At 39.1% G+C, this 27,473-nt stretch overlaps 1 protein-coding gene across 1 annotated transcript; it reads right to left on the bottom strand.

Annotated features, from left to right (window-relative positions):
- Nucleotides 1–1,099: 1,099 nt before the first annotated feature.
- Nucleotides 1,100–27,473, bottom strand: LOC100892417. Its single transcript, XM_030982389.1, has 25 exons — nucleotides 27,209–27,473; nucleotides 26,221–26,427; nucleotides 25,494–25,596; nucleotides 24,644–24,740; nucleotides 24,132–24,220; nucleotides 23,536–23,635; nucleotides 22,844–22,942; nucleotides 21,791–21,894; nucleotides 21,428–21,490; nucleotides 20,841–20,973; nucleotides 19,925–20,039; nucleotides 18,762–18,901; nucleotides 17,685–17,841; nucleotides 17,023–17,111; nucleotides 16,020–16,133; nucleotides 14,848–15,002; nucleotides 14,213–14,312; nucleotides 11,359–11,529; nucleotides 10,210–10,329; nucleotides 9,264–9,354; nucleotides 8,887–9,014; nucleotides 7,520–7,747; nucleotides 5,637–5,722; nucleotides 4,660–4,900; nucleotides 1,100–3,873 (listed from the first exon to the last, which is right to left on the bottom strand). The coding sequence occupies exons 1-25, from the start codon at nucleotides 27,393–27,395 to the stop codon at nucleotides 3,730–3,732; spliced, it is 3,261 nt and encodes a 1,086-aa protein (XP_030838249.1). The 5' UTR covers nucleotides 27,396–27,473; the 3' UTR covers nucleotides 1,100–3,729.

Raw genomic sequence — 27,473 nt, 5'->3', positions numbered from 1 at the left:
AATCATTACAAACAGCTTCACAAGGAAGAGCTAATTCAAGTGGATTTTCTGGGGTACACATTAGCAGGACCCAGATACCAGGACAAAAAGGAGACAGAGGAGAAGGCAAAAGAAGTAGAGCAGAGACGAGCAAGAGAAGAGGGGAGGACAAGAAAAGAGAAGCAGGTGAAAAGGGATACTCGCACCGCTTTACTGCGGAAGAAGAGACAGCTGCGGGATACCGAGTACAAGGATGTTATCCTGGGAGAGCATTTGGCCTCATCACGCGCCAAGCTCCTCCACGTCGTGAAACGAGATGAAGAAACTGAGAAAGTGTGGACAGTAGGATGCAAGATCTTCTGCACTCTACAAAAGGATCTGTAGAGAAGAATCCCCAGAGTATTTAAAGATAGAACGCAGCCCCTTGAGTTCGGAGATAGAGATCTTGAAAGAAAGTACAGATTCACTAGAGAAGGCTGTATTACATTGATAGACTTGTTAACTCCCAAACAGAGCCACAAGACCCAAAGGAGCAAGGCAAGATAGAACACAGCCCCTTGAATTCGGAGATAATGATCTCGAAAGAAAGTATAGATTTACAAGAGAAGGGTGCATAACCTTGATAGAAATTTTAACACCCAAATTGAGTCACAAGACCAAAAGAAGTAAGGCACTACCACTACAGTTACAGATTTTTGTAGCTCTAAATTATTTTGCCACTGGTGCAGTTTTGGACAACACCGCAACCACACACGTGTAGAACGCAATACTGCATCCTGCACCGTTCAATATGTAGCGGAAGTCAAAAGGTCAAAAGGGAAGACAAAAGCAGAGTAGAACAAAGATCTGATTCTCTTTTGGACCTTTGTTTTCAATTTTCAAACAAACTTGGTTTCTGCTGGGGGAAGCCAGCGAGAGTGGAAGGATGTAAGGAAGAAGTGGCAAGAGATTTTGTTGTTGTTAATGGTTGATTACTTCTTTCAGGAGGAGGACCAGCACCCCAGATGAGTGTCATCTTTGAAAGGGTGTTGGAGGTTTTGAACCCCCAGTGCCCAGATGGAATCTGTGGATCACAGGTTGAGGCCAGCATAGATGTGATTGACACACTATAAGCCAGTACAATAGTGTAATTGTTCGTAGATCAATCAGGTGGGTGGTACAGGCACTCAATTACTTATCATAGGTTTTGTTTAAGCTTGGATTGTTAGAGCTCTTGTGAGTAATGTGCTGTGGGATTCCATATCCTCAAACTGCTGGCGAACAGAGCAACAAGATCTAAAATTTGAGGAAAACCAAGCAAAGGCCAAGGCCAAGGAGAAAAAGAGGGTTTTCTCCGAAACACAAACCCTGTACAAGAAGAATCCCCATAGACTCTTTGAAAAACTTCTTGATGGGAACGATGAAGAGAAGTGATTCAAAGAACCTATACGGACAGGTTCTCAAGAGAGAATAAAGAGGTAATTGACATAGGAGCCTATGTCGATCCCGAGACTATGGAGGATAAGGAAGGGATAGTGGACCCCATCAGCAAGGTTGAAATAGAAAGGGCCATCTCTACCACGAAGAAGGGATTTGCACCTGGACCGGACGAGGTCACCTATGATGCCCTAAAGGCCTATGGAAACTGCCAGCTATATTTGTTAATAATGTATAATACATGGTTAGCTATGGGGAAGGTCCCTGCAGAGGCATATAGATCGATTCTAATTCCCAAGGGAAAAGGAGATCCCACAGACATCAACAATTTTCGTCCGTTAACACTTGCCAATGTAATCAGCAGATTATATTCCAAGATCTTGACTAGGCGGCTGGACCGGGCGGTAAGTGTCTGTCCAAGCCAGAGAGGCTTCACTCAAAGAGCAAGTATTGAAGATAATACGCTTATCCTACGGCAACTTATCATGAATAGCAAGAGAAACAAAGAATGTCTTGCAGTGGTACTTTTTGACTTAGCCAGGGCTTTCGACACCGTTTCCCATGATCTCATCATCAAGACCCTGAGGAGGCATCGAGTACACGAACACCGCATCAGCATCATAATGGACCTCTACGAAGGGGGGTATACGTCTTTCACAACAGATGATGGCACCACTGACCACATCACAATCCGAAGTGGAGTCAAGCAGGGGGACTCTCTATCGCCGACACTATTCAACTTGGCCCTCGACCCGCTACTAGCTACGCTCGAGCAGAAAAGGAAAGATGTTGAGATCATGGGACACTCATTCGTCAGCCTGGCCTATGCAGATGACACAACACTCGTCTCGTCCAGCCACTTAGACATGACTGCCAACCTAGAACTAACTGTAGAGTTCCTCAACATGACGGGACTGAGTCTCAATGTGAGAAAATGTCAGGGTTTCTTAATCACCCCAACCAATAAATCGTTTCTGGTCAATGGGTAATTTTTGGAATATGATTTAGTTACATTGATCAAATCATTTGTCTATTAATATATTTTGAATGGCTCAGGTGGAGGAACGGAAGCAGAAGGCATGGGAGGAGTGCGAGGCTTTGCTGAGAGCTCCTGGTGGATGCCAGCGCGAGTGGAAAGATGTACGGAAGAAATGGCAGGAGTTGAAGACCAGGGCCCTGACATGCACCGTTGCCGCAAGTGCAGAGAGGAGCTTTATACTTTTCTGGAGTTAATTAAGGCACACATGCAAGACAGGCATGATTCAGATCTGACGTACAAATGTAAGAAGTGCGATTATGAGAATGAGGAGGAGGAGTCATTAATTCGGCATTAAAGAAGGCAGCATAACATGACCGGGAAAGAGACAAAATACAATAGGTGTAATGTGGCCTCGATTAGATTTTTTTAAAAGGCGAGATGGAGAGGAGAGGAGACAGAAGAAAAGCAACAAAGAAGTAGGAAAGGGTTGATAGAAAGGAAGAGGGAAGGAAAGAGAGAAGCTTATCCCCAAGTATCCCCAATCATGCGAGTAGAATTTCAGGTCACTAAGTTGAGATCAAGAAGGAGTTCCACCAATATAGAGCAGAGACGAGGAAGAGGTATGGAAGGTTCATAGAAAGGAAGAGGAAAGGAAAGAGAGAGGGTTATCAAGTATCCCCAATCATGTGAGTAGAATTTCAGGTCACTAAGTCAAGGTCAAGAAGGAGTTCCACCAATAAAGAGCAGAGACGCAGAAGACAGGGGGCCTCGATCTACCAGGCGAGCCATCATCGATGAGCAAGATGGCAAGATAAAGGAGATGTGTCCGATGGACTTTGTCCAGATAAACGATCTATTCGACGAGGATGCCTCGATCACTGAGGCACCTGTCACGGCCCTTGAGTGTTAGAAGGAGCAATTTGTTCTCACCAGTTAGATGAAATGACTAAAAATTCTTACTACTTATTTGTAGATTCTATAACTAGCTAGACCTTGCAAAACAACGTAAACAGCAATATGTTGTTTTACATGCTCACTACTCCAATTTACAGTAGAAATGTCATACAAATTCTGCGCGCCAGCAGGTCTGGACCCGGCTGCACAACCAATACGAGCAGTGTACAATGGATGAGTGCATTGTACTAAAGGCGCAGCAAGCATGCAAGATTTCACTTGGCTTTTATTTTTCCTAGTTATCTTGCCGTTCATTACAATCTAGACTTATTTCACATCAAAGCCCCAAATACATTACATATCTCTCGAAAAATTCATGTATGTTCAATCAAGTTATAAATAAGAATTCAGACAGTATTCCATGAGGAACTGCTCATCGGTCACAAACCGCCAGAGGGCTCCTAGACGGTAGGATGTTCCTCTGCTTCATCATCCCTGAGATCATCCCCTTGGACTGGAGGCTGAACCCTGTGATCATTCTGGTCCAAGTCACCCTTGCCCTCTTCCCTCTGCTCTGTAGGTTGTTCTTCTGCAGCTCCAGGCCCCTGAGGTGGGAGAAGAATGTTTTCAATTTGTTTTTAATCTCATCATGAGGAATGTCAAAGTTCATTTGTGTATCAGAATGTCTTGCATGACTCTACAACATTGATGCTGTGACATACTGTAAAGGCTGTTATTTTCGCGCGATTAATTTTTCGCGCTGAGAGACCCCTAAACATATTCGTAGGTTCTTAAATTCGCTTTGCACTCAATTCAGCCCATTCAAAACACACATAAGAAGTCATGCTTATATTTTGGCAGGTTTCAATATACGCGGACACCAAAGTGTAGTGCAAAATTTGCTTCAGGGTCTATATTGGGTTAAGGTCAGGGTTGTGATTGCGATTTCGTGAGGTTTGCTCCATGGTTTAAGTATGAATTCCATTTTTGTACGAATATGTGTCACAAAACTGCAAAATTGACCATTCTTGTAATCTTCAGTCTCGCCCCAAAATGCTATCTTCCAGACCTACCCAGTGCAACGATGCATGATGCGTAATTAATAAATCTCCTCTGTTGAGAAGTAGCAAGACTAAAGGTTTCAAATCATATCAATACACTATAGTTGTATTGTATTGTATTTATTTCCGTCAGCTAAAACAACAAGTATACATTTACAATCATTAAAGACAATAAAGACTAAATAAAGATATAAAGACAGTTAAAGTTGCTGAAGCTTGGGTTTGTACGCACAGAAGCGTAATACCCATTGGCTCAGTGTGCTGCCCTCTATATACCCAAGCTTGAGCAACTTAAAGACTCACACAGGCTCTTACAAAAGATGTACTCACCTTTAATCTCAGCCCAAAGTACTGATGAGCTAGCCTCCTGCCCTGCTCTGCGTGTATCTTCCTATCCTCCTCAGAGAACTCTCCATCTACCTTCTGGACTGCATCATCCACCAGCCCCAGAATGAGACCACGAACGTAGAGGGCCACATGACCAAATGGATCCCGTTTCAGGGCCCATTCCTGTCGTCGGATAGTCTGTTCGGGAGCAGGACCTGGACCAGGGCTTGGACTAGTGCTGTTCCTGCGTGGATAGAGACTAGAGATTCTCAGATGTTGCACAGAGAAGCAAGTGTTTTTTTGAGAGTACTGAAGCTGTGACATAAAAATCTATTTTAGAATTTCTCATTTTTTTTCTTCATTTTCCGAAAGAGCATCAAAAATAATGTCCAAATGTGGAAAACCAGTTGAAAATGTTAAGTATTGGCTGAGATATGACCATCTGAATGAATAGATTTCCTATAGGAGCTCAGTGTTATATTGCTCTGGTTCATAACATTATCAATTGGTTTTCGATATTTGGACATTATTTTTGATGGTCTTTCGGAAAATGAAGAAAAAATTGAGAAATTCTAAAAAAGATTTTTTGATGACGTTACACTTCACCACTCTATTCAGATATGAAGAAGTTAACTTACAGGGATTTATTTTAAACGTGTTGAAATTTTTGTCATCAAAGGAATGAAGTGGAGATGGATGAACTCGGCCTAAGTTTAGTTTTGTATCATAAAAGCAAATCTTTCCCTCTTTGGTTAGAAACTAATAATCAAAGAGCATTTATAATCTGGAAAAGGAAGATTTATAATAACCAGCTATATTTCATAGAATAAATCAAGGCATTATGTCACATAAAATGTTATAAATGTATCCAATCGTTTTGGAAGTTGATTACTATTCGATCTTCTATTTCGGTACAACATGTCTCTCTTTCTTTCTCTGTCTCTCTCTCTCATTCTAACTCACTCACTCAATTTACTTACCACAACTTGAATGCTTTGTTGACAGCCATTCTCTTTCCCTTTGTGTTTCTGTCTGTCACTTTGATGACATGAACTGAAGTCTGGTTCTGTGAAGACAATGAAATATGGAAGATATTGATAATTTGTATACATTGTATACATAGGGAAATCAGGACGAAGAGAGAAAGAGGTACTTTACCGTCTTTAATAAAAAAAAAAATTGCCCCCACCCCCCCCCCAAAAAAAATGAATATCAAAGAAGTTATTTTTTTTGCTCAAAATATGAACCCATACGTGTCAACCATCCACAGCAAATATTAGGGATCGCTCACATTAAAAAACTAGATGGAATTCGACTGCCCGCAGTCGAAAATGATGCCTCCGTTAAAGAGCAATTTTACAAACCAAAACAGAAAAAAAAAATTGAATTCACGTTCAATGGTAATCCATTGACAGGTTCTCAGAATATTGAGATTACAAGCAATTTCTCATATACATATATGACCCTTTGATCTTTGACCTCATGACCATAAAATCTACTCAGTTCATTGGCTCTGCAAGATGTTCTGAGTTAAATAGTAATCCATCTGTCAGTTCTAATGAGAATGCGTTCACAAGCTATTTTTGCATACATAATGGGCCCATGACCTTTGACCTTTGACCTTATGAACCAAGAATCTACTCAGTTCATTGGCTCTGCAAGTAACAAACATGACCTAATTTTGGCATGAATCCATCAATCGGTTCTTGAGATAACGCGATCACAAGCTGTTTTTGCATTCATAATGTGCGCTGTGGCCTTTGACCTTTGACCTACGTGCTCCAAAATCTAATCAGATCGTCTTCCTATGGTGATACACACTATCACTAAGTTTGAAGTTTAAATCTCCAGTGGTTCTTGAGATATCATGATAACAATCTCAATGTATGGAATTTCATAAGTTGACCTCTGTGACCCTTGACCTTTGACATACGTGCTCCAAAATCTAATCAGATTGTTTTCCTATAGTGATACACACTATCACTAAGTTTGAAGTTTAAATCTCCAGTGGTTCTTGAGATATCATGATAACAATCTCAATGTATGGAATTTCATAAGTTGACCTCTGTGACCCTTGACCTTTGACATACATGCTCCAAAATCTAATCAGATCGTCTTCCTATGGTGATACATACTATCCTTAAGTTTGAAGTTTAAATCTCAAATGGTTCTTGAGATATCGCGCTAACAAACTCAATACAAGGAATTTCATAAGTTGACCTCTGTGACCTGTGACCTTTGACCTACGTACTCCAAAATCTAATCAGATTGTCTTCCTATGGTGATAAATACTATTCCCGAGTCTTAAGTTTAAATCTTAAATGGTTCTTGAGATATTGTGATAACGGTCAAACGGGACGGACGGACGGACGTACGGACGGACAACCCGAAAACATGATGACTCCGGCACCACCTTCGGTGGCGGAGGCATAAAAAGCAGAATAGGGAATGCATTTTTTGCCACAAGATCACGTTAAGCATTTGATTTTAAGTGGATTCAGCGCCTCACAAGTCTCATTTATTTGTATAATATCTTATTTACTGGGTGTAAGCTACAAATATGTTTAAATAATTTAAATAAATCTCATATATTATTATTATATGAATTTACACAGAAGTCTTAAGAAAAAGGTAGTAATCTGAAATTCATATGACTACGATGAAGGGGAAAAAATGGGAATCATTGCTCCATAAGAGGAATGGTTGGCAACATTTAAACTCTACATCCCAGGGATGAAACCATTACACTACATCACACCAACATTCAGGATTAAACACACATGTTGCCTTGGGCTTTGAACCCATAACCTTTGTGCTCTACTCCCAGAAGGTCAAACCACTAGACCACATCACACCAACTCACCTCAGCATACAGCATTACATATGTGCCACCTCGGGTCTGGGACAGAGCCATGGATGCGTTGAAATAGAGTTTGGTGGGGGACCTGGGGGTCCACTGGATAGGGGCAGGGGTGTCCCCCTTACGGGTGGAAAGGACCAGGGTGCCGGTGTTGACCGAGAAGACCATTAGCGCCCCCATGAGGGTCAGGTAGATGTAGCTTGAGCCAATAGCATCAACGGTGTTGCTCATCTAAAAAGGGGATGGGGGAAGAATAGGGCACAGAATATTAGTATATCAATGAATTTTTGTGCGTACTCAATGAAGTATATGAAACATGCGCAAAACTTATTTCTTAATTTCTTTTATTTTCCAAAGAAAATTTGTATTTTTTAATCATTCCTGAGCAAGAACAAAACACTAGATTTGAACAAAGAACATGTTGTGACATATCAGTAAAAAAAATTGTTACATCAGTTGCACATGTCTCCATTAATCTAGTAATACAACAAATTTGGTTTTAGAGGTGTGTGTGATTTGGATTTGACAGACATGTATCAATCAGATATGATTATTTATGTCTGGGAACCGAACTTCAACATCCCCATGTGAAAGACGCGACTCAGTTGCAAACCTGGATCCAATCAGACTAAGTTTGTAGGTGAAGACCGAGAGCCGATTATACCGAGGACATTACGGCTATTTTGCCCTCAAACCAAACCCCTTACCCCTGTACTAAAGAATGGCCATGCATACTCACAGCTTTCAAGAAGTGTCTGAAAACATGTCTTTTCTAATTTGTTTTCATATTCCTCTGTGTTTGTAATTAATGTAAACTTTCTATGATAATGTTATTTTTTGTTGTTTGTAAGTATTTCTGATTTATGCACTTTGTATCTCATAAAATGGCTCTTTATAAATATTAAATTATTATCAGTATTATTATTAGACAGGGTTTAAATTTAGACCGCCTTCATAAATAGTAGCCTCTATCTATTTTATTTTTCTTTCTACACACCTGAAATGAGCAGACATTTTCCCTGAAGCACTGCTCATATTCTTCAGGATTCAATTTGAATTTAGTATGCCTTCATGAATACTAGCCTCTATCTATGTTTTTTCCTGTTTTTTTTTCCTACACACCTAAACCGAGCAGACATCATCCCTGAAGCATAGCTTGTATTTTCAGCATTCAGTTTAAATTTAGTCTGTCTTTATGAATACCAGCCTATTATTTATCTATCATTTTTTTTTGTTCTATTTTTCTACACACCTGAAACGAGCAGACATGATCCCTAAAGCATCGCCCGTTTTCTTCAGGATTCAGTTTAAATTTAATTTGCCTTCATGAATACTAGCCTATATCTCTCTGTTTTTTTCTTTCTACACACCTGAAATGAGCAGACATCATCCTTGAAGCATCGCTCATATTCCTCAGAGGTCAGGATGACATCAATACGCCTGTCCACTACTTCAAGCCGGCCATCAAGCTTTACAATGACAAAGGTGATGCGACCAGCTGTTCAGAAATGACCAAGAGCAAAAGTAGTCAGGAAATGTTTTATTCTCATCATTTTTTTATTCATATTTCTTGGGAGTCAAAAGAAGAATGCACTTGGCTACCATATCAATCTGATGAGGTAGTTTATTTAAGTATGAAGGCTATATAGCTCAAAACGAAACAAAAAACAAACAAAACAAAACATCATGTCTGTTAATGTATGTTAATTCACACAGTTTACACAAGAATAAAACAAGATGTACTCACATTTAGGAGGGAAGGGTGAAAACAGGAGCATGAAAACCAGTTCTCTCCCCGTAGCCGATGGGTGACATGCCAGAAATCGACTTGCAGAATGCTACAAATGAAGAGAAACAAAGGTAAAATGAAGTTAAAATGGAATCACCAACCCCCTTCTAGAATTGCTGTCAAATGGTAACCTTCAAGAGTAAAAACTTTGTTTTAATGATAAATTGGGCAAAAAATATATTCTGTTGATGTAAACTTCACAGCATTTTTTAGTCCAAACAAAATTGTTCAACACAATAATTATCTGTTGCAAGTTGCACAAAAGGATTATATTCTTACACCCTTTTACATGGCTGGCAAACTGTAGGTTTATATCCCCCCCCCCCAAAAAAAAAAGTATGGTATAGGCTGTATCATGATGTGAATAATGTGAACAATTTAAAAAGAAAAAAGAAATGCTGTCACTTCTCCTAGTACATCTTCGACTATTTGTGACAATTGATCCAGAATATCATAACATACACAAAGGAAAGTTTCAAATAAAACAAAAATACTAAAGAAGACATCATCTAGTTGAATCCAGAAGGGCGTTCCTCATATACTTTGACACAGACTTAATACTGTTATTGCAATTATTGCTATTTAAGTAGAAAGGGCTTTTTTTTCAAAATCTCATTAAGTTTTATTAGTCCATATATATTTGTTTAAAAGCAAAAGTTTGCAAGTTGTTGGATACATGCCGTAATTGCAATTATTGCGACAGGCCGGTAAGGGCTATATTATAAATCTTATAAAGTATTATTAGTCCATATTCATTTAAAGCAACAGATTGCAAGTCCTTGGCTGCCAGCAAAATGGCAGCTCCTGCCACTGACAATACATAGCTATTACAGCCTTCTGACAGCAGCTGACAAAGTATGTATACAATACATATTTGCTGTGTACACTTGTATGTCATATTCACCTGTACAGGTTTGTGGAGCTGACTGTAGTGTTTCAACAGTAGCCCTGTAGTCTTCTGCCTCATGATGATGTGGAATGGTGACCCCTTTGCGTCAACAGTGTCTGGTCTGTATACAGTAGTCTGAAACCAGAGAAAGGGGAACATGTCAGGAGGAATTTGAGAGAGATTAGGGTTAAAACTCTCATTAATTCTAAGGGATAATGAAAAGTGGGATGGCGACGCTTTTGCATCTAGTGTCTGGTCTGTATACAGTGGTCTGGAACGAGAGAAAAGAGAACATTTTAGATATAGGTTAGGATTGAAACTCAGACAAAAGAAAATGAAATGTGGAATGGTGACCTCATCTTTCATCCAGGGCCCAGTCTGTATACATATACATCTAAGAAAAAGAGAAAGGAGAACATGTCTGGATGATACCGAGAGGGAACACATACATATACATGTGATTTTAACACACTGATCATTGAGAATAATGGGCTCAAGTGTGGAACCCGAGTCGACCTTAGGTTCCTTGAAAGCTCTTTATTAAGCGAGTACGTCTTATTTAATTTGACGTTCTACTGTTCAATGAAAGGTAATTCAAATGCAATATCTCTTTGTGGAAGTAATAGTTGAAGCTTACATTTTGAAATAGCCATATAAAAGACATTACATCAAAGAGTGAAACATGTTTCGGTGATAGGTACATATTATTCACCCCTTGATAAACCCAAGAATTACCATGCCCGGTGCCAGCTGATAAAATGGAGCCAGACATTGTCAGGCCCTCGACAGGGCCATATTTTTAAATATTTTTTTTAGCTTACTATTTCCTGCAGGTCTGATATCTTTGTAATATTTGTTGTTTTGTATTCATGTATATGTTTGTAATTTTGTTGTACTATTTACAGGGACCCAAAGTATAACAGTGTTTTACTCACTGATGGGGTCACCCTGGGTAAATAAAACAAAATAAATAAATAAAGGGATTACGTCACATGAAATGTTATAAAGAGGAGAGAAAGAGGGGGGGGGGGGGTGAGAGAGAGAGGAAGAAAATAAAAAGAGGGAGAGAGAGAGCCTGAGAGAGATGGATAGTACATACAAAAGGAAAAGGAGAGGAGAGAAGAGGGAATTCAAAGGGGAAAACAAAAGAAGAATGTGACCTACCTCCCTGTCCTGTTTCTTATTGAAGTCTGTGAACCAAACTTGATTGATCTTCATATTGCTCCACTCAATCTCTGCATCTTTCCTGTCCTCCTCCAGCTCAATCATCATTCTATCCTTGTTCTTTCCCTTCATCTTCTTCTTCTCAAGGGCATAGTCATCACTGAAATATATCTAGAGAATTTAGGGGGAGGGGGTAGAAAAGAAAACATATAACATCTTATTATTATTGTTACTATTATTATCATTATCATCATCATTATTATTATCATGTTCTCCTTCTCCAGGGCAAACAGGCATAGTCATCACTGAAATATATCTAGAGATTGAAGGGGTGGGGGTGGTTAGTAGAGAAGCGTACAAAATTTTATCTATTATTATCATCATTATCTATACTACTAATACCACTAATCGCCGCGGGGGGTCCAAACGGGTACAAAACGGTTCCTCAAAAACGTCTTTCCTCGACCCCGCCCGCCTCCGCCGTGGCGCGGGGAGGGCGGCACAATTCCACGAGGCCTGTCTCCCGTAACCCGCGTGCCACCTCGACCCCGCGATCGACGTCCATGCCGTTAAACGCGGTTTCGGGGTGCCGGGGAGGACGGGCGGGCGAGAGCACGGCGGGCGTCGTGGATTGCGAGGACGCGACGAACCCGCGAGAGCGAGTCGACAAGGCGTGCACCCGCCCTCTGTCTAATTATCAAAGAGAGACGAAGAGACACACGATGGACGAGAATCCACTCGCGCCAACGGGTGTAGCAAGTCTCATTGTAAAGATTGCGGCGTATTTCGAGTAAGGCCTCTTGCTATAGGATTCGCTTTGTAGCATGTAAGAGAAACACACATTAACAGATGACTCACCCGGGTGATGGGATGTAGCCATTATGTACGGTCAACGGGTTGAGCTGACCCGTGCTATGCGTCTTTCTATAGGACATGCTTTGTAGGCCAGGCGCCCAGTGTACGTGTATTACACGCTCTCAGGTCACACACATGCACACACCACAGTCGATTCGAGTCGAGGCGATTGCGACAACTGGCGCAAACCATGGACCTATTTTCACGTAAAATCTTTACTCTGATCTATGCCAACATAATCATAGTCCAAGCTTCTGTTTTATTGGTCTTTTCATGAAAACTACATCGAAATCACAACAAGAATAGCGCAAATAGATCTGTGATAGTACGCCTTCACGTGACAGTTCAGTTGCAAACTGCCTTGAGTCCACAGTGTATTGCCACGGCAGCTGAGCGCTGCTGTCGGCGGTGCTGTCGGAGTGTGTGAGCATGGAGTAGCGGTGACCGGAGTAGCCAGGTCTGTCCGTGGTGTAAGGAGAGTCTAAACAACACTTTGAAATTGCTATTATTGCCCCGATTTCAAAATAGTTTCGTGAATAGATGTATGAAACCTGGGCTTGGATTGTGATTATTCTGGCCATGTATAGTTTCACAAGTTTTCACAAGAAAATCAGACGGTCGTCATGGTCGTTTAAAAACATGATAATACTTTTAGTATGATACAGTTCTTGCATCAAATCAATTTTTAAAGTATGGGGGGGAGGGTGGTGAGGTAACTCCAAGCGATTTGAGTGCAGGCGTGGTGTCCACGGGTACAAAGGGCTGAACCCCCGAAAGCTCAGGGGTTTTAGGCATTTAATTACGGTCAGATGAGCATATTTTTAATGCCTTATTTGTGACACTGGCAGGTCGATCACTAATTGGCGTGGGGTCCATAGTAGAGTTGCGTACCAACTACGCTGAGCTGAGAGTACGCTGGCCTACGTTACTATACCCTGAGGGACGCAAAAAAGTACGCAAGATGGACGCAAACAATTTAATATATTTAACAAAATTCGCGTACTTTCGGCGTAGAAACTTGACGCAGAAGGTACGCCTTTTTTTACGTAACACTACGCTACTATACTAAACAAACTGCATCTTTAAATGAATTAATGAAAAATTAGCCCAAGAAAAATGAGCCCCCGAAAGATAAAAAAAAGTAGCCCCCCAAAATTTTCCAAAAATTTGATATAGATCGAGTCCCCGAAAAAAAAAAATCTTTCACTGGATTCTACGCTCACAATCCCACACACAGGCGAGTCAATTTGTGCACAAACCGTCCGATTTTTTCGCGTAAAATCTTTACTTTGAAAGTAATTATACACATTTTGTGAACAATGCCAACATAATCATAATCCAAGCCTCTGCATATGTAGTCTTTTCATGAAACTACATTGAAATCACGACAATAATAATGCAAATAAATAGTAATTATCGAGATCCTATCTGACATAGTTTGTTTTACGATGCGCCATTCATGGTCAAACAGCATATATTATAAAAATTCTCTATATAAAGATAATCTAAATTTTTTTTGGATAGCACATAGGCCTCTATCTATCTATTTGGCCCCCTCCCCTAGAATCCCGTGGATTTTCCACGGGTCCTGCTAGTTATTGTTACTATTCTTATTTATCATCATTATTATTATCGTTATCATTATTGTTACTATTCTTATTATCATCATCATTATCATTTGTTCGGCCTTTAGAATTGAAATTCGTAATCGATGGATTTCAAGTGCTTTTTTAATAATATGGTCAAAATATAGTCATAATATTTTTGGAATGAGGATACTCTAAGTGAGCAAAGTACTCAGTGGTATGGAGTCCATGCCGCCACATCTAAATGTATCTGCACACATGTGGCAAAACTTTTAGGGGAATCCATCAATTGATTCTTGAGATAAGGCGATCACGAGAACGGGACGTACGGACAACCCGAAAACATAATGCCTCCGGCTACTTTGTAGCGGAGGCATAAAAACAAAAAACATTTTTTTCATGAATATATTTACCTCTGGTGTTTCATTGTTCATTGTCGAGTACATCTCATTTGCCATTTCTAACCAGTATTTCTCTATCGGTTCAAACCAACCATAGTGACTGATTTTCCTCCTGTAAAACATAATACAGCATAAACATTAAAGGTAAAGATCAGTTATGGTCGTGCGATTGCATTGTGAAAGATTCGATCAGAAAAGGTTGATCATCTAGCATATAAGTATTGGTGTGTACTGCAAGGTTCTGGAATCATCAAAATGATAAGAAATTTGGCCCAGTCTTGGTAAAGTTACAAGCACTGTACACAGAAAGATGTATATGGGACTACGCGAAACGTGCGCGATATCTATCAGGTCCAAATAAATATAATAATTTACCAAATATATCAATTAGTAGGTGGTTTCTCAGCATTATTCACATGATTGGTAATAAGAGCTTCCATTTCATTTTTGAGAGGGGGGTATTTCCAAAACTGGTCTTTACCTTTAATGATCATAATTTTGTAAAATTTTATATCACATTACATAAAAATAGGGTATTTTTACAGATAGCATCTTAATAGCAATGAAGCTATCATGTGACACTCAATAGACTATATCAAAAGGAAATTTACCAATTAAACAATACAATTTTTCCTTCTTCTTCTCACCTGGTGTATTTCCAGATGAAGATATAACCTTTAACATCCACAGAAATCATGTTGCCATAGTTACCGACGTAGCCCAGGTAGATGACGGCATGCTTGTGTGCCCTGAAGAGTTCCACAGAGATGTCTTGACCGATCGTATCCCCTGCTCCTTGAACCTAGGTCACAAAGAAAGAATAATAATTGTATTTATTTTATTTATTTATTGGTATATAATGATCGACCAGCAGCACAAGGCTGAAAGGGTCAATTTACAAAGGTATATAGCATATATAGCATATAGCATATGTATATAGCATTACAAAACATAGTAAATAAATCTGTAACATTATGACAATACAGAAAAATAGCGTTCGTTTATGTACATTATATAACCTGCATATAAAGACCACTCAAGGGTGATAAGGAAAGTGGTCCTTGTATGCAGGAGGTCTTAATCTTCAGGTTCCTTAACAACAGGTTTCTATGAGAAAAGATTGTCAAGGGAAACAAAAAATATGGTCTTTAAATACAGGTGGTCGCTAAAGCAGGTTTCACTGTAATACATAATAATATTCTGCTCTTGTAGAGCACACATCATGTTATGATAAGATGTTTGGGGATATCAACCTGTATTCAGAAGAGACATACCCATCAGTGAAGTACACTGTATGTGGGCGCTTGGGAGAAAAACAGAAATTATTGACATATTTTTTACACGACAAACAGGGGAGTTGTGCATGAATACGTTTTGATTTATTTCAATCATCCGCCATTCTGTTTCTCTTATTTTCTACTTTCGTACAAATGAACTTGTTACAAAGGTTGGATTGCCCATTAATCATAGGTAACATTAATAATTTGGGGCAATGGACAAAGTAATCAGTTCACAGGGTTAAAGACAGCAGGATTACTAAGAATAATAAACACTCATATATAAAATATTTCTCTAAAGCAATATATTTATGCATAACCATAGCCATTTCCCCCCCCCCCCAAACCACTTTTAAATTTACCGTTAACAAAGTAAAGTATACATTTCATTTACAAAATTGCAGGCATAAAGAATACCATTTCACCTCAAATTTGGAGTAGGAAACACGATGATCTCCTTACTCCTAAATTTGTTCCGTCTCTGTAATGTTCTGCATTGTACTTATAGAAGCATCATATACTAAACTAAATTCCATACTCACTGTAGGAAACATGACATTCTCTGTATTCTCAAAGCTTTCTGAAGTCTCTGTTATCTGATGTTCTATATTGCACTTGTAAATGTCTCCACTCTCAAAGCTCACGACGAGACTATTCTGTAGAAAAGGAATCATACATATAATATATTTGTTATCGATATATCACAGAGTACCCAGCAAGAGAACAGTTAAGGTACATTTTTGTTATTTTTTCATACATTTAATTGAAAGGAAAGATAAATGCTATAGACATGTAACCTATCAGTGTTAGGTCAAACAGGGGTCATGTTGATGATCTCAAAGAGAGGTCAAAACTTTTTAATATATTTTCTTTTACCGCAATATGTCTGTATACTGGTTTTGGGGGGTCACGCTATTTTAATGTGATATTGTTCCTGCAGAGCGTGTTTAGTTTGCATCTCTGCAGCCAATCATTAAGCTGTATATGACACAGTAAATCACTTAGAAAGAAATACCACTGCAAATAAACAACATGAGCATAGTTGTATTACATTTCTGTATATTACAGCACACAGATATTATGCTTTGGGGCCTTTGTTTTATGTATCTTTCTTTTCAACAGCATGTGCCAATCATATCTCATTTACACATAACATATAGTTTATGTTTGAATGTAGCTGTCTTTTTAAGATCATGTAAGTACAAGGCTTTAGACACATATAATTGATCTACTATACAAACAAATTATCAGTTTGGAGCAATAAAAGCTTTAAATAATACACTTAATTTAAAGCAGTGGACAAATACATAATAAATATATGAAATAATTAAAGAAGTGGGAGCAGAAAGTAGGTCAGGGTGCACAAAAGTAAAATGGAACAATGTTGCCCGGAGGCATGTGCCCCTGCACTTACTACTCCCATTTAATCACTTTTTAAACAGATTATCAGTTTGGAGCAATAAAGGCTTTAAATCATACACTTTAAAACAGAGTTAAAGAAAGCCCTTGTTGCTCCAAGTAGATGAAATGATCTCTTCCATTTACCTGTGATCCGATGAGAGTGTGTGAGGGATGGAAGGCAGTCACTATGGGTGTCTGGGACTCTGTCTGAGCTACACTGCGGGCTAGAGGACCTGTGAAGGTATGGTGATACGGGTTGTAAGAAGATGAAGGACATGTGAGAAGGAGGTAGAGAAATGAGAAGGAGAGGAGGAAAGGTAGAGAGGGAGAGGGGGAAAAGGAGAGAAAGGAGGAGAAAGAGGGAAAGAGGAGAGAATTGGGGGGGGGGGGGGGAGAGGAAGAAAAATAAAAAGAGGGAGAGAGAGAGAGAGAGATGGATGATACATACAAAAGGAAAAGGAGAGAAGAAAAGATGGAATTCAAAGCAAAATAATAAGAGAATTGGACAGATGAAAAGAAAGACAGAATTTATATTAGGGGAAGTAGAGCAACGCAGAAAACTCTTTGCAGGCTTTCCCTGACATAAATACAGCAATGACCAAGGTATCCAAACCCTATGTCCATGAATATGCCCTTTCAAATATACAAGAGAAAGAACATCTGAACATTTCTATGTAAACTTGCCTATTCTACCAGCAGTATCTTTATAATGCAATAACTGTTCCTCTAAACTCTGAATAATGCACCGACACACTGAATTACTTTTAGTCAGCACACCTATTCTTCTCAAGCAAAAGTGCCCTCACCTTCTTGGAAGTCGAAGTCTTCTGCATCAGGGTCAAGGGCTAGAAGGAGGGTCAACTGCGAGGGCACTATCTCATCGTTAGAGTCTTTAAAATCAAGACTCCTGCTGTCTTTGGTGTTGGAGCCACCAGGGTGTAATGACCACATGAAGACAGACCCCTGTCAAACAAACCAACAGAGAGATCAAAGAACAAGGTCACCTAAGACACATATTTGTTGGTTTTCATGAGGATTTGACAAGCTCTGGCTATTTACCCCAAAATAGCATTTGTTTTATAAATGTAATGCTTCCTGGGAGAGAATTAAATTGTTTAACTGGGTGTTAGCCACAAATATGTTTAAATCACAGATCGATCAATCAAATCTTATTTACTGGGTGTTATAGCCACAACATTTTTTGCATTTTCTTCTGTTTTGTGATCACTTAACGTACATTTTTCATTCTACACTTCTTTGCTATGTATAATTCTGCTGTGACATGATCTTTATTATTGTTCAACCAATGGAAAAAGAATTTCTGATGTATGACAGATATGAAGCTGTAAACCATGGCAGTTTTCTTATGATGACCAAGTGTTATATGCTTCATATATCTGCATCCTGTAACACAGAGCTCTGTGAATGCACATAGGACCTTTGTTGCATGCAGTTGCCATGCATACACACGCAATAAAAAGCGAAGGTTTTGGGGGAGTTTTTTGCATCAGTCTACTGCGTCATATCTAAAGCAGCCTTAACAGATATTTACTTTTACGGCCGACAGGTCTTTTGGAACACACACATCCTCCATCCACTTCAAAATAGAAGTCGGTAAGGAAAATTCATCATCACTATTTCAGGACCCCAAGGATGACAGAATGGTTTACAAGTCTTTTGTAGAAACTTTTGGTGGGAGTCGAACTTTTGCTGCTGCAGCTTAGATCATGCAAATGGCAATTTCTCGATAATTCAACTGCACATGGAAAATACAATGTCCATAAAATAGGGGGAAAACAGAGTTAGCGGACATCTTACAATGCAATCTGAAAACTACATGGAAAAGAGTAGGGTAGCATAACCAATCATATTTCAAAACCTACCGATTCATTGAGACTGATGATTCGATTACTGTCGAGGCTCCATGAGATCTGCATGACTCCATCTGATGAGGCGCCCTCGTTCTTTATGTAGCGGACAGGATTGGAGGAGTCGTACCAAAGATCAAAGATAAATATATCACCTGGGGATGGGATGAGCAAGCACAGGAAATTACATTCAAACCTCCAATTATTGAGGTGCCGTGGTCGAGTGTTAAGTCGCCGGACTGTCGATCACAAGGTCCGCAGTTCGAGACCCGCCGCAGCACTAATGTCCTTTGGCAAGACATTGATCTACATTTGCCACACTCCACCCAGGTGATGTATCTGGGTACCTGGCAGGAATTAATTCTTTGAAATGCTAGAGTGACGTAATGGCAGCATAGCTAAAGCCGGGGTTATTATCTCCGAAGTTTGGAAGCACTTAGTGATTCTAATAGGCGCTATATAAAAACTGAGTATTATTATTATTATTCTTATTATTATTGTACTTTCAAATTGTTTGATTTTACCAAGAGGGAGCAATGCTGTCTTCTCAAAGGATTTCTCTTCTATGACCATGCTTTTACATAATTAGATAAAAGTAGGAAGTTTTAAATCCCCACTGCACTACTTGTAGCTACTTGCGCCCTCTATATAGCAAACAATGCCTAAGCGGTGACTGTTGGTCCCCCATGGTCCCCTTTTCTTATGTTAATTGAGAACTGATTTGACGAGATAACCACCTGTCAGTGACCATGCAGGGAGGTCTAAAACTCCTGGCCAAACTAGCGTTGATAGGCTTTAAGCCCCTTTTAATGATGCAAGGTATTGTTATTCACTCAATGTTATGTACCCGGTACTGAAGATATTGTAAAATGAAAAGAAGTTTCCTTCCCTAATTTTTAAAATCAAAAGCAACCCGATGTCAGGGTTGACCTCTGACAGTACCTATAGCTATCATTCTCTGCGTAGGGGAGACTATCATACTTAAGACCAAAAAATTCTTTTTGTCACATGACACATGCATGATGGAAGGATGAATGGTCAAGATTCAAATAAGGTTGTATTCATAACTTGTCAAAAAGTCAAAGGACTAAGGGAGGGGGAATGGGGCTGTCCTCACAGTTTCCTGCTTTTTATTAAAATCAAACAGGCATCTGGGTCGACTTCCCCTTTAAACCTACCTCTGACGGTACCCATAGCTATCATTCTCTGCGTAGGGGAGACTGCCATCGTTAAGACACCAGACACTCTTTTCGTCACATTCATGATGAATGGATGAATCGTCATGAGATCAGGCTAGTTCACAGGACAATAAACAAAAAGAAAGAAAAATGGAAACAAATTAATGCTCAGTCAGTATGCTCAGTCAGTATAATGTAAAGTCCTGAAATCAGTCATGTGTTTTGGGGCATTTACATTTTTATATTGCTCTCAAATTGCTAAAGAATTAAAATGGTCCTATACTCAGATATACCACCTGAAATCAAACTACACTGTTGCCCATAAAGTTGGAATAGTTTGCATTTTGCATTCAACTTTATAAAACATACCATACATAGACACATGGCATAGATAGATGTCATAACATGATAAACGGACAAAGTTTTCAGTATTTTCTTTGACTCCCATAGAGAGGGAAGATATCAATATCTTTCCTTTGCATACTGATCTCCATCATTTACTGTTGTATCTCTTCTGAAACTGATAAAGTGTACTCCTTATATCAACACAAGGCCTTGACTACAACACTGTCTCTTTAGCAAACCCCCGTTTCCCCTGACAACCATGATAAAATTCTACCTGTAAATGTTCTTTCTCCCGTTTCACTTCTAAAACTGCTGTAGTATACTCCTGGGGCCCGTCTTATAAACAGTTGATATTAATCACAACTTATTTGCGATTTTTGCAATCGATATCAATCGCAACTATGTACATAAGATATAAGAGACTGCAAACTTGCGATTGATTGGAGGACTTATGATTGACTTGGATCATCGCAAATAAGAAGGGGCCCTGATATCAACAAGGACTCTACTACAACAATGTTTCTTCAGCAACCTCCCCTGTTACCCCTGACAAACATGATATAGATTCTACCTGCCAGTGTTCTTTCTCCCGTTTGATGTAGTTCTTGAGCGAAGGTGTGAATCGTTTCTCCGTCCAGAGCTGGACAGGAACCAGTCTGGCCATGCTGAGCTTGGTGCTATCATGGTCAGCGGTAATCCCAGACCTAGGAGATTTAATGTGAGTAGTTATTAAGGAGATGATTGGTACTACAAAATCAAGAGATACCAAAGAAAACAAACATACTATAAGCATCTTGTCTTGCTCATCCAAGTTAGTTGCTAAATAAGCCTCGATCCACTTATATTGTCTGGTTTTGGCTTTTTGTTATTCATGCGATTTACTCTCATGAGGGCAAGACAAAAAGCTATAGTGTGTCTGTTTTTGTTGCTATTTTAAATATTTATTGTAGTTCACCAATCAAAACAGTTTTTCCATCTCACAAATAATTTTTTTTTTTTTTTTTTGTATGTTCTATCTTACTTCTGTTCGTTGTTTTTAATGTAGATGCTTTTTATATGATCTCTTTTTTGTTTGTGTGTCACAAGTGCACCTTGAGCATTTGATTTCAAGTGGATTCGGCATCTTATAAATCTCATATATTATTATTAAATACTTACATGACACTGTCATTCTCTGAGTCTACGTAGTGAACAGTTTGGGTATGCTTCCAAACAGTGGACCTGTAATAAAGGAAACCAGTGACAGATAATGTTATTTCAATACATTTCAGAAATTGTAATTCCAAATTTGAATAAGAGGATAGTTGTATTATACATACTTCTGTTTACTGTGCCCCTGTGGCAAGTGCTCTGCGGTCAATTCCCTACACTAACCACATTCCTAACTTCCAACCCTGGACCAAACACTGTACGTCACCCTTACCCTAAACTTAATTGGCCTAAGACCCAAGTGCACCCCTAATCCTCTATCTTTGAAGAAATAAAGCCTGCAGCAAATTTCAGATCAGACAATTGCCTTACCTTTTCTTTCGTCTCTCCTTGCACATGTGGAAGTAGGTCGCTGTGATAAGGTCATAGGCAGGGTCATCGTCCTTTCTGCCTGCTTGATTATTTGTGGCGATAGTCTATCAGAAACAAAATTGACTATTTAATGATCATGGAAAATTATTCATTTCGTAAAGGTGAAATCCGGGGAACATTTAAATATAAATTTCCTCAATCACTTTATGCCCACACAAACTTTGTAGTGAAGGAAATTACTGGAAAAATTATTAAAGAGTACCCCACCTTACATTCTTATATCTTACAACACAAGTAACTGTAAGTATGTTTCATTCATTGCCATTCAATGCATGTATGTTTTATTTTATTCTATTCATTTAATCGTTCTGGTATCCGACTTCGCCTTACCCCCACCCGCCTTCCACGATTCAGATATTCATTTGTACCCGACTCTGTTCTTAAATTCAACTCACAGGTTAAACGTTAAACTTCTGCGTCGGAAATTAATTAATACTGAAACTATTATGATTTGAAATACCAATGACCAAGGTTTAATTTTGAAACTCGTGATTTGAAGTACCAATGACCATTTTTGTCGCTTCATTATCTTTTGCATGTATTTGTTCCTTATTTCATCTATTTCATTCTATAAACGTGATGTATTTACATCTTTTAATCATGTATTTTCTTGAATATTACTGTAAAGCCAGTGGAAAACAAATTTCCATGTAACTTGTTTGCAAAGACCAAATCAAATATCTTGTATCTTATATCTTCTTTGTTGTACCTGACTGCTAAAAAAAGCATGGGTATGCTTGTAGGGAAGCAACCAGGGGACCAACGGATTAAGGTCCTCTCCGTAGGACTTGGTAATGAGGATTTAAGCCTTACCAAAAGGCACTAGCGCATCGACTTAGTTTTGAACCTGGGACCTCCTGGTTAACAGACCACTGCCTCCCGGTCCCCTATGCTATTCATTTAACAACAGTTAACTGTGTCATGTGTTAACAAGCCTCAAATCATACGTTTTTCTGAATGTGAATGGTAATACAAATCTGGATTTAGTGTTACCTCCGCTGAGTTGATGATGAGTCTCTGAATTGAAGATTTCACATAGTCCTCTGTGCTGACCCATTCCTGCACCGTCTCCAGGCACATCTTAGCCGTCATCTGTCAAAGCAGAAATCATACATGTACATGTGTATGTAATCAGGCTTCTCACCAGTGTCGAACAAAGATAATATAGCTTTGGGGCTTGATTGATTGATTAATGGTTTAGTTTACCTGACTGCAAAGGAAGTAAGTGTATATTTGTAGATAAGCATGCAACCAGGGCAGTGTTTCACAAAACAGTCATAAGTTGGCCGAAAACCGATTGAAATGCATCAAACATGATTCAATTGTATGTTGGTGAACTTGTACTTATCATGGTTTCATAAAATGATGCTTAGGGGACCTCTGAATTAAGTCCTATCTGTGGAACTTGGTAATGAGGGCTACTGCCTTTATACCAAAGGGCACAAGATTGTTTCTAGCCAAGGACCTTCTAGAGAGACCGCTGCTCCAACTCTGAGCCATCATGCTGCCTTACAGTAAAATTATACAGTCAGATTATTGCTGACATGGGTACTGACATTGGACATAAATGAGCAAATGAACCAAACTGCTTTGGTTGCCCTAAACCGCCCCCTAGGATGCTCCAATTGCAACTTTCACTCAAATTGAATCAAAGATAACAAACTTCTGGTGAGAATCTTGATTACCTGAAGGAATATCTCCTCTGATATGAGTTGCATGGCTCTCTCCTTGCTCTGGAAATTCTGCGATGAATCATAGTCTTTCTCTGCTGCTGCTAGAAGCAACCTGAATGCAAACAATAGGTGGAGATAAGAGATGTCATATTAAATAATATTCAAGATTACAAAAAGCAAGGCAGCAATCTAAAATAACAAAAGGGAAAGACATATTGTATTTCATGCGGGACTTTAGAACTACTGTGAACTATCACTCCAAGAAACTCCAGATACTTCTTAGACAACTACCCCCTAAGAAAATCATTGTCAGACAAAACACATGTTCCCTTTGCAGGTTCCGAAAGGCGGAAGTGATCAGAAAGTTTGTCCTGGGGTTTATTGTAGTTTGGAGGGTGGAAGATAGTTGTCCAGTTGTAGCACGGTAGCAAAAGTGAATCTCTACTCTCCATGTCTCTTTCCTCTGCATTCAACTTCCTGTCGATGTTTAGGTTTTACAAACTTATTCAACAAGTGCCTTGAGCATTTGATTTTCAAATTATCATCCTTATTAAAACTCAACTACTTAAATTCATATTCCGATCAAAATTGTTGAAGCATGCACTCACCTCGTGATATCATTTTTCTTCTTTGACTTTGCCCTGTCGCTGCACTTATCCACTACTTCATTCACCACATCTACAAGAATATCCCTGATCTGAAAAATCAAAAACAAAACCATTTTCAGTAATAAAGAGGTTTTAGTAGTTATTACACTCGTTTTTTCTAAGAAAAAAAAAATCAGGTGTCCTACTCATTACTGGATGAACAAAATGCTTCATGTATCAAAAGAGTATTTAATTTTTCCTGGGTAAAATCAATTGTTAACCCCTCTTCTATTGCTAGCATCAGCCCCCCCCCCCCTCCCCCTCCCAAACAGGAAAGAACAAGAAAAAGAATACTACTCAACATTTCTCCACTCTTTAAAAGGTTACCAGAAACAAAACTGTCAACAAGTACCTTTATACATAGTTAATAAAAAAAAAAATTTGCACAAATGTGATCAAGTAAAGCCTTCACTAAAACAATGTTTCTCTTAACACATCACATCTAATAGCAAAATATTGTAAACTGAATTCACCATATAGTACTGTATCGCCTGTGTTGTTTCATAAGAACGCTTGGAAGACTGTGAGACAGCTGTGTCCAACTCCCTCTTGTCTCTCTCAAGGTCATTTCTAGATGATTAAAAGAGAAGAAATAAGAGGGAAATACCCTAACCCTTATGAAGAAATTCTAAGGATTTCCATGGCCAAATAGGACATCTATGAATAAAATTGATTACTAGATAGAATATGTCTCTAATAAATTAAGATCTATTGCTAATATCCCAGTTAAACCGATGTGACCGACACCAGACCAACACATAATATATTACCCTCTAATGGCCAAAAATTGTTTGGTGTGAAATCGTTTTGGAGTTGGGTTTGCCGATGTGATGGAGCCATTCTTGGAAAATTTGAACACTTTGTGTTTAGTTTGATAGCTTCAATTCAATTGTTAGAGCAAAGATAAGCCATTAGATCAGAATTTTTACGCTGCTTGTCACGACAATGGAAGTAAATTATTCTGAATAAAATATCAACATTTCCTCCCATAATCAATTTCCTGGGGCAACACACTTACTTTAAAAGCAATTTCATGAAATATATTCTTGAGAAAGATACAAGATTGTGATGGTAATCACTAGAACTTATGCATCATAGGCCAGATAATAACACAGTGAAACCTGTACATATAAAGATCGCTTAAGTTAAGTGAAACATGAAAAGTGGTCTTTATAGGTAGGGGGTCTTTATGTACAGGTTCATTCAGTACAGGTTTCAATGACAAAATATTTTCAAGAGAAACAATAAATGTGGTCTTTATAGACAGGTGGTCGCTAAAGCAGGTTTGACTGTAGCTAGTACAAAGGCCTTACTGTAGCTTACCTCATTTTTCTCAGGTTTGCAAGAATGCGTTGCTGCATCTCTTCAGGAGTTTCTTCGTGATCGTCAACTCGCGAGGACGAGGAGGTGGGCGTGTGGATCGGATCTGGTTTGATAAAGATTCAAGATTTGTAGCAGCGTGAGCGATAGTTTATCTTTCATTATTTATTTAGGCCCTATACGTTTATGTTTCCACAAGGTTCACCACTGGTTTCCATGCAGGAACAGAGCATAAATTAACAAGAGGACACAGTTTTTATCCATGATACCCTAAGCAAAGTCACCAGACATTTCATCATGGCTTCATGTCAACAAAGGTATAAGTTTAGTGTTTAGGCTGCACTTAACACTTGAGGTTAGGCTTAGGGTTGGAGATTGGTATGGTATTAGGTCCAGGTTTAATCATAGTTCAGAAATTGGTTGGTTTGGAAATTGACTGCGAAGCAACTGTCACTGGATTGTGGAATTCAGTAAAACAAAATTAGCAATCACAATAAAGATCCCAAAGAATTGTTCTGATTGGGCATTTTCAGCACAATATGAATGACACTCATCAATCAGTATGACATTTGAATCTTAAAGATGTTCATGCGTGGGTATATATAGTCGTTCGTGAGGTAGGCAACTTGGAGATCACTACATAACACTGAGCTAACGGGTATTACGCTCCCGGGCGTACGTACATGTGCTGCCCTCTAGATATACCCATGCTTGAGCAAATTTAACTCACGTAAAGGAGGTGACGGGATGTTCCATCTTTTCCTTGCTTCCTCCAGCTTCTGTTCCTCCTCCTCGAGCTTGAGTCTTTCTTTGGTCAGCTTCTCGATCTGTTTCTTGGTCCATGCCTGCTCTTTGGCGTAAGACTCTTGCCTCTGGACCAGTTGCCTTTCCAACTTCAGGTCGTTCTGCTTGGAGCTCAGGTCGGGCGTCTGTGGCACTGTACATAGAATATTGAAATGTAATGGAAATTATTTATTTCATAGTTTTCATAGTGGTCAGTGTTTCCACAATTTCTTTTCAAACTGTTTCTAATCCTGGGGGGTGTTTCACAAAGATCCTAAGTTGAACTAATCTCTAAGTTGAACTTAACAATTATGGAAAGCTGTTAGCATCATTGAAAATATTTTGTAACAATTATTTTAAAAGCCATAAAATGTTGATTCAAATCAATCATATTTTCTATCATTATGAAAGATTTCATGTTCTTGATGTGGAATTTATGAAAAGTCTAAAATACTTCAATTTTTGCTTTTGAATATATTTTATTTCAAGGCTACAAATGGCTCTCGATAATTTTTAAGTCCAACTTAGATTTAAGTTTGACTTAGAATCTTTGTGAAACACCCCCCTGGTCTTTTGACAGATATACCAGTTGAGTTGGTAACCAAGACAATATGGAGTCCATACATGTGACACGAACTACAAAATGAATGATATTTTACAAGGACTACATTAACTATGTTCAAAGTAGATATGGAATGTGTAGACTAATTCATTCATATGCACTATGTCACTATGGCTCTTTGTAGCATTTTGAGGATAACTTTGTCTCTGGGCCTTGCCTTTGCGCCCCCCCCCCCCCAATAAAAATACATCACTATGAGTTACTTTATCTTTCTTTTAACCATTTTGAGGGTAAATTTTACCCAAGGCATGTCCCTACTTTCCCTCCCCTTATTTTTTAAACTTGTATTATGACCATCATATTAAAAACTCACTGATCCATTTTCTTGGCCTGGCTGCATCCCCTTTGAGGGACCCTCCACTGGAGGTCAGGTGGCGTGACCTGCGTTGACCCCCGAGGTCAGGGTTGGTAGCTTTCAGGGCCTGCAGAACTTTGGCTTGACCCTGGATCTGTTCGCTGATGGTCTGTTTAGGGTTGTAGCCATAGTAACCATCCTCCATCCTCCTCCGGTGCTATGAAATGGTGTTTGTTGGAGTCATCTTGTTTGGTCGTTGTCTCCAATGTGAGCAGAGATTGGT

The sequence above is a fragment of the Strongylocentrotus purpuratus genome, unplaced genomic scaffold, assembly GCF_000002235.5.
Source record: "Strongylocentrotus purpuratus isolate Spur 01 unplaced genomic scaffold, Spur_5.0 spur5_scaffold_12, whole genome shotgun sequence".
Classification (NCBI taxonomy): Eukaryota; Metazoa; Echinodermata; class Echinoidea; order Camarodonta; family Strongylocentrotidae; genus Strongylocentrotus; species Strongylocentrotus purpuratus.
Note: the sequence above shows the minus strand (reverse complement) of the source record. Positions and strands in the feature narration are given on the sequence as shown.

Excerpts from the sequence above, each read along its gene's own strand:
- LOC100892417 (XM_030982389.1), bottom strand. The coding sequence starts at position 27,395 with ATGGAGGATGGTTACTATGGCTACAACCCTAAACAGACCATCAGCGAA. Across the intron at positions 24,221-24,643 it reads AGGCGATACAGTACTATATG|ATCAGGGATATTCTTGTAGA; the intron begins GTGAATTCAGTT and ends TTGATTTTTCAG. Across the intron at positions 22,943-23,535 it reads CAGAGGAGATATTCCTTCAG|ATGACGGCTAAGATGTGCCT; the intron begins GTAATCAAGATT and ends CTGCTTTGACAG.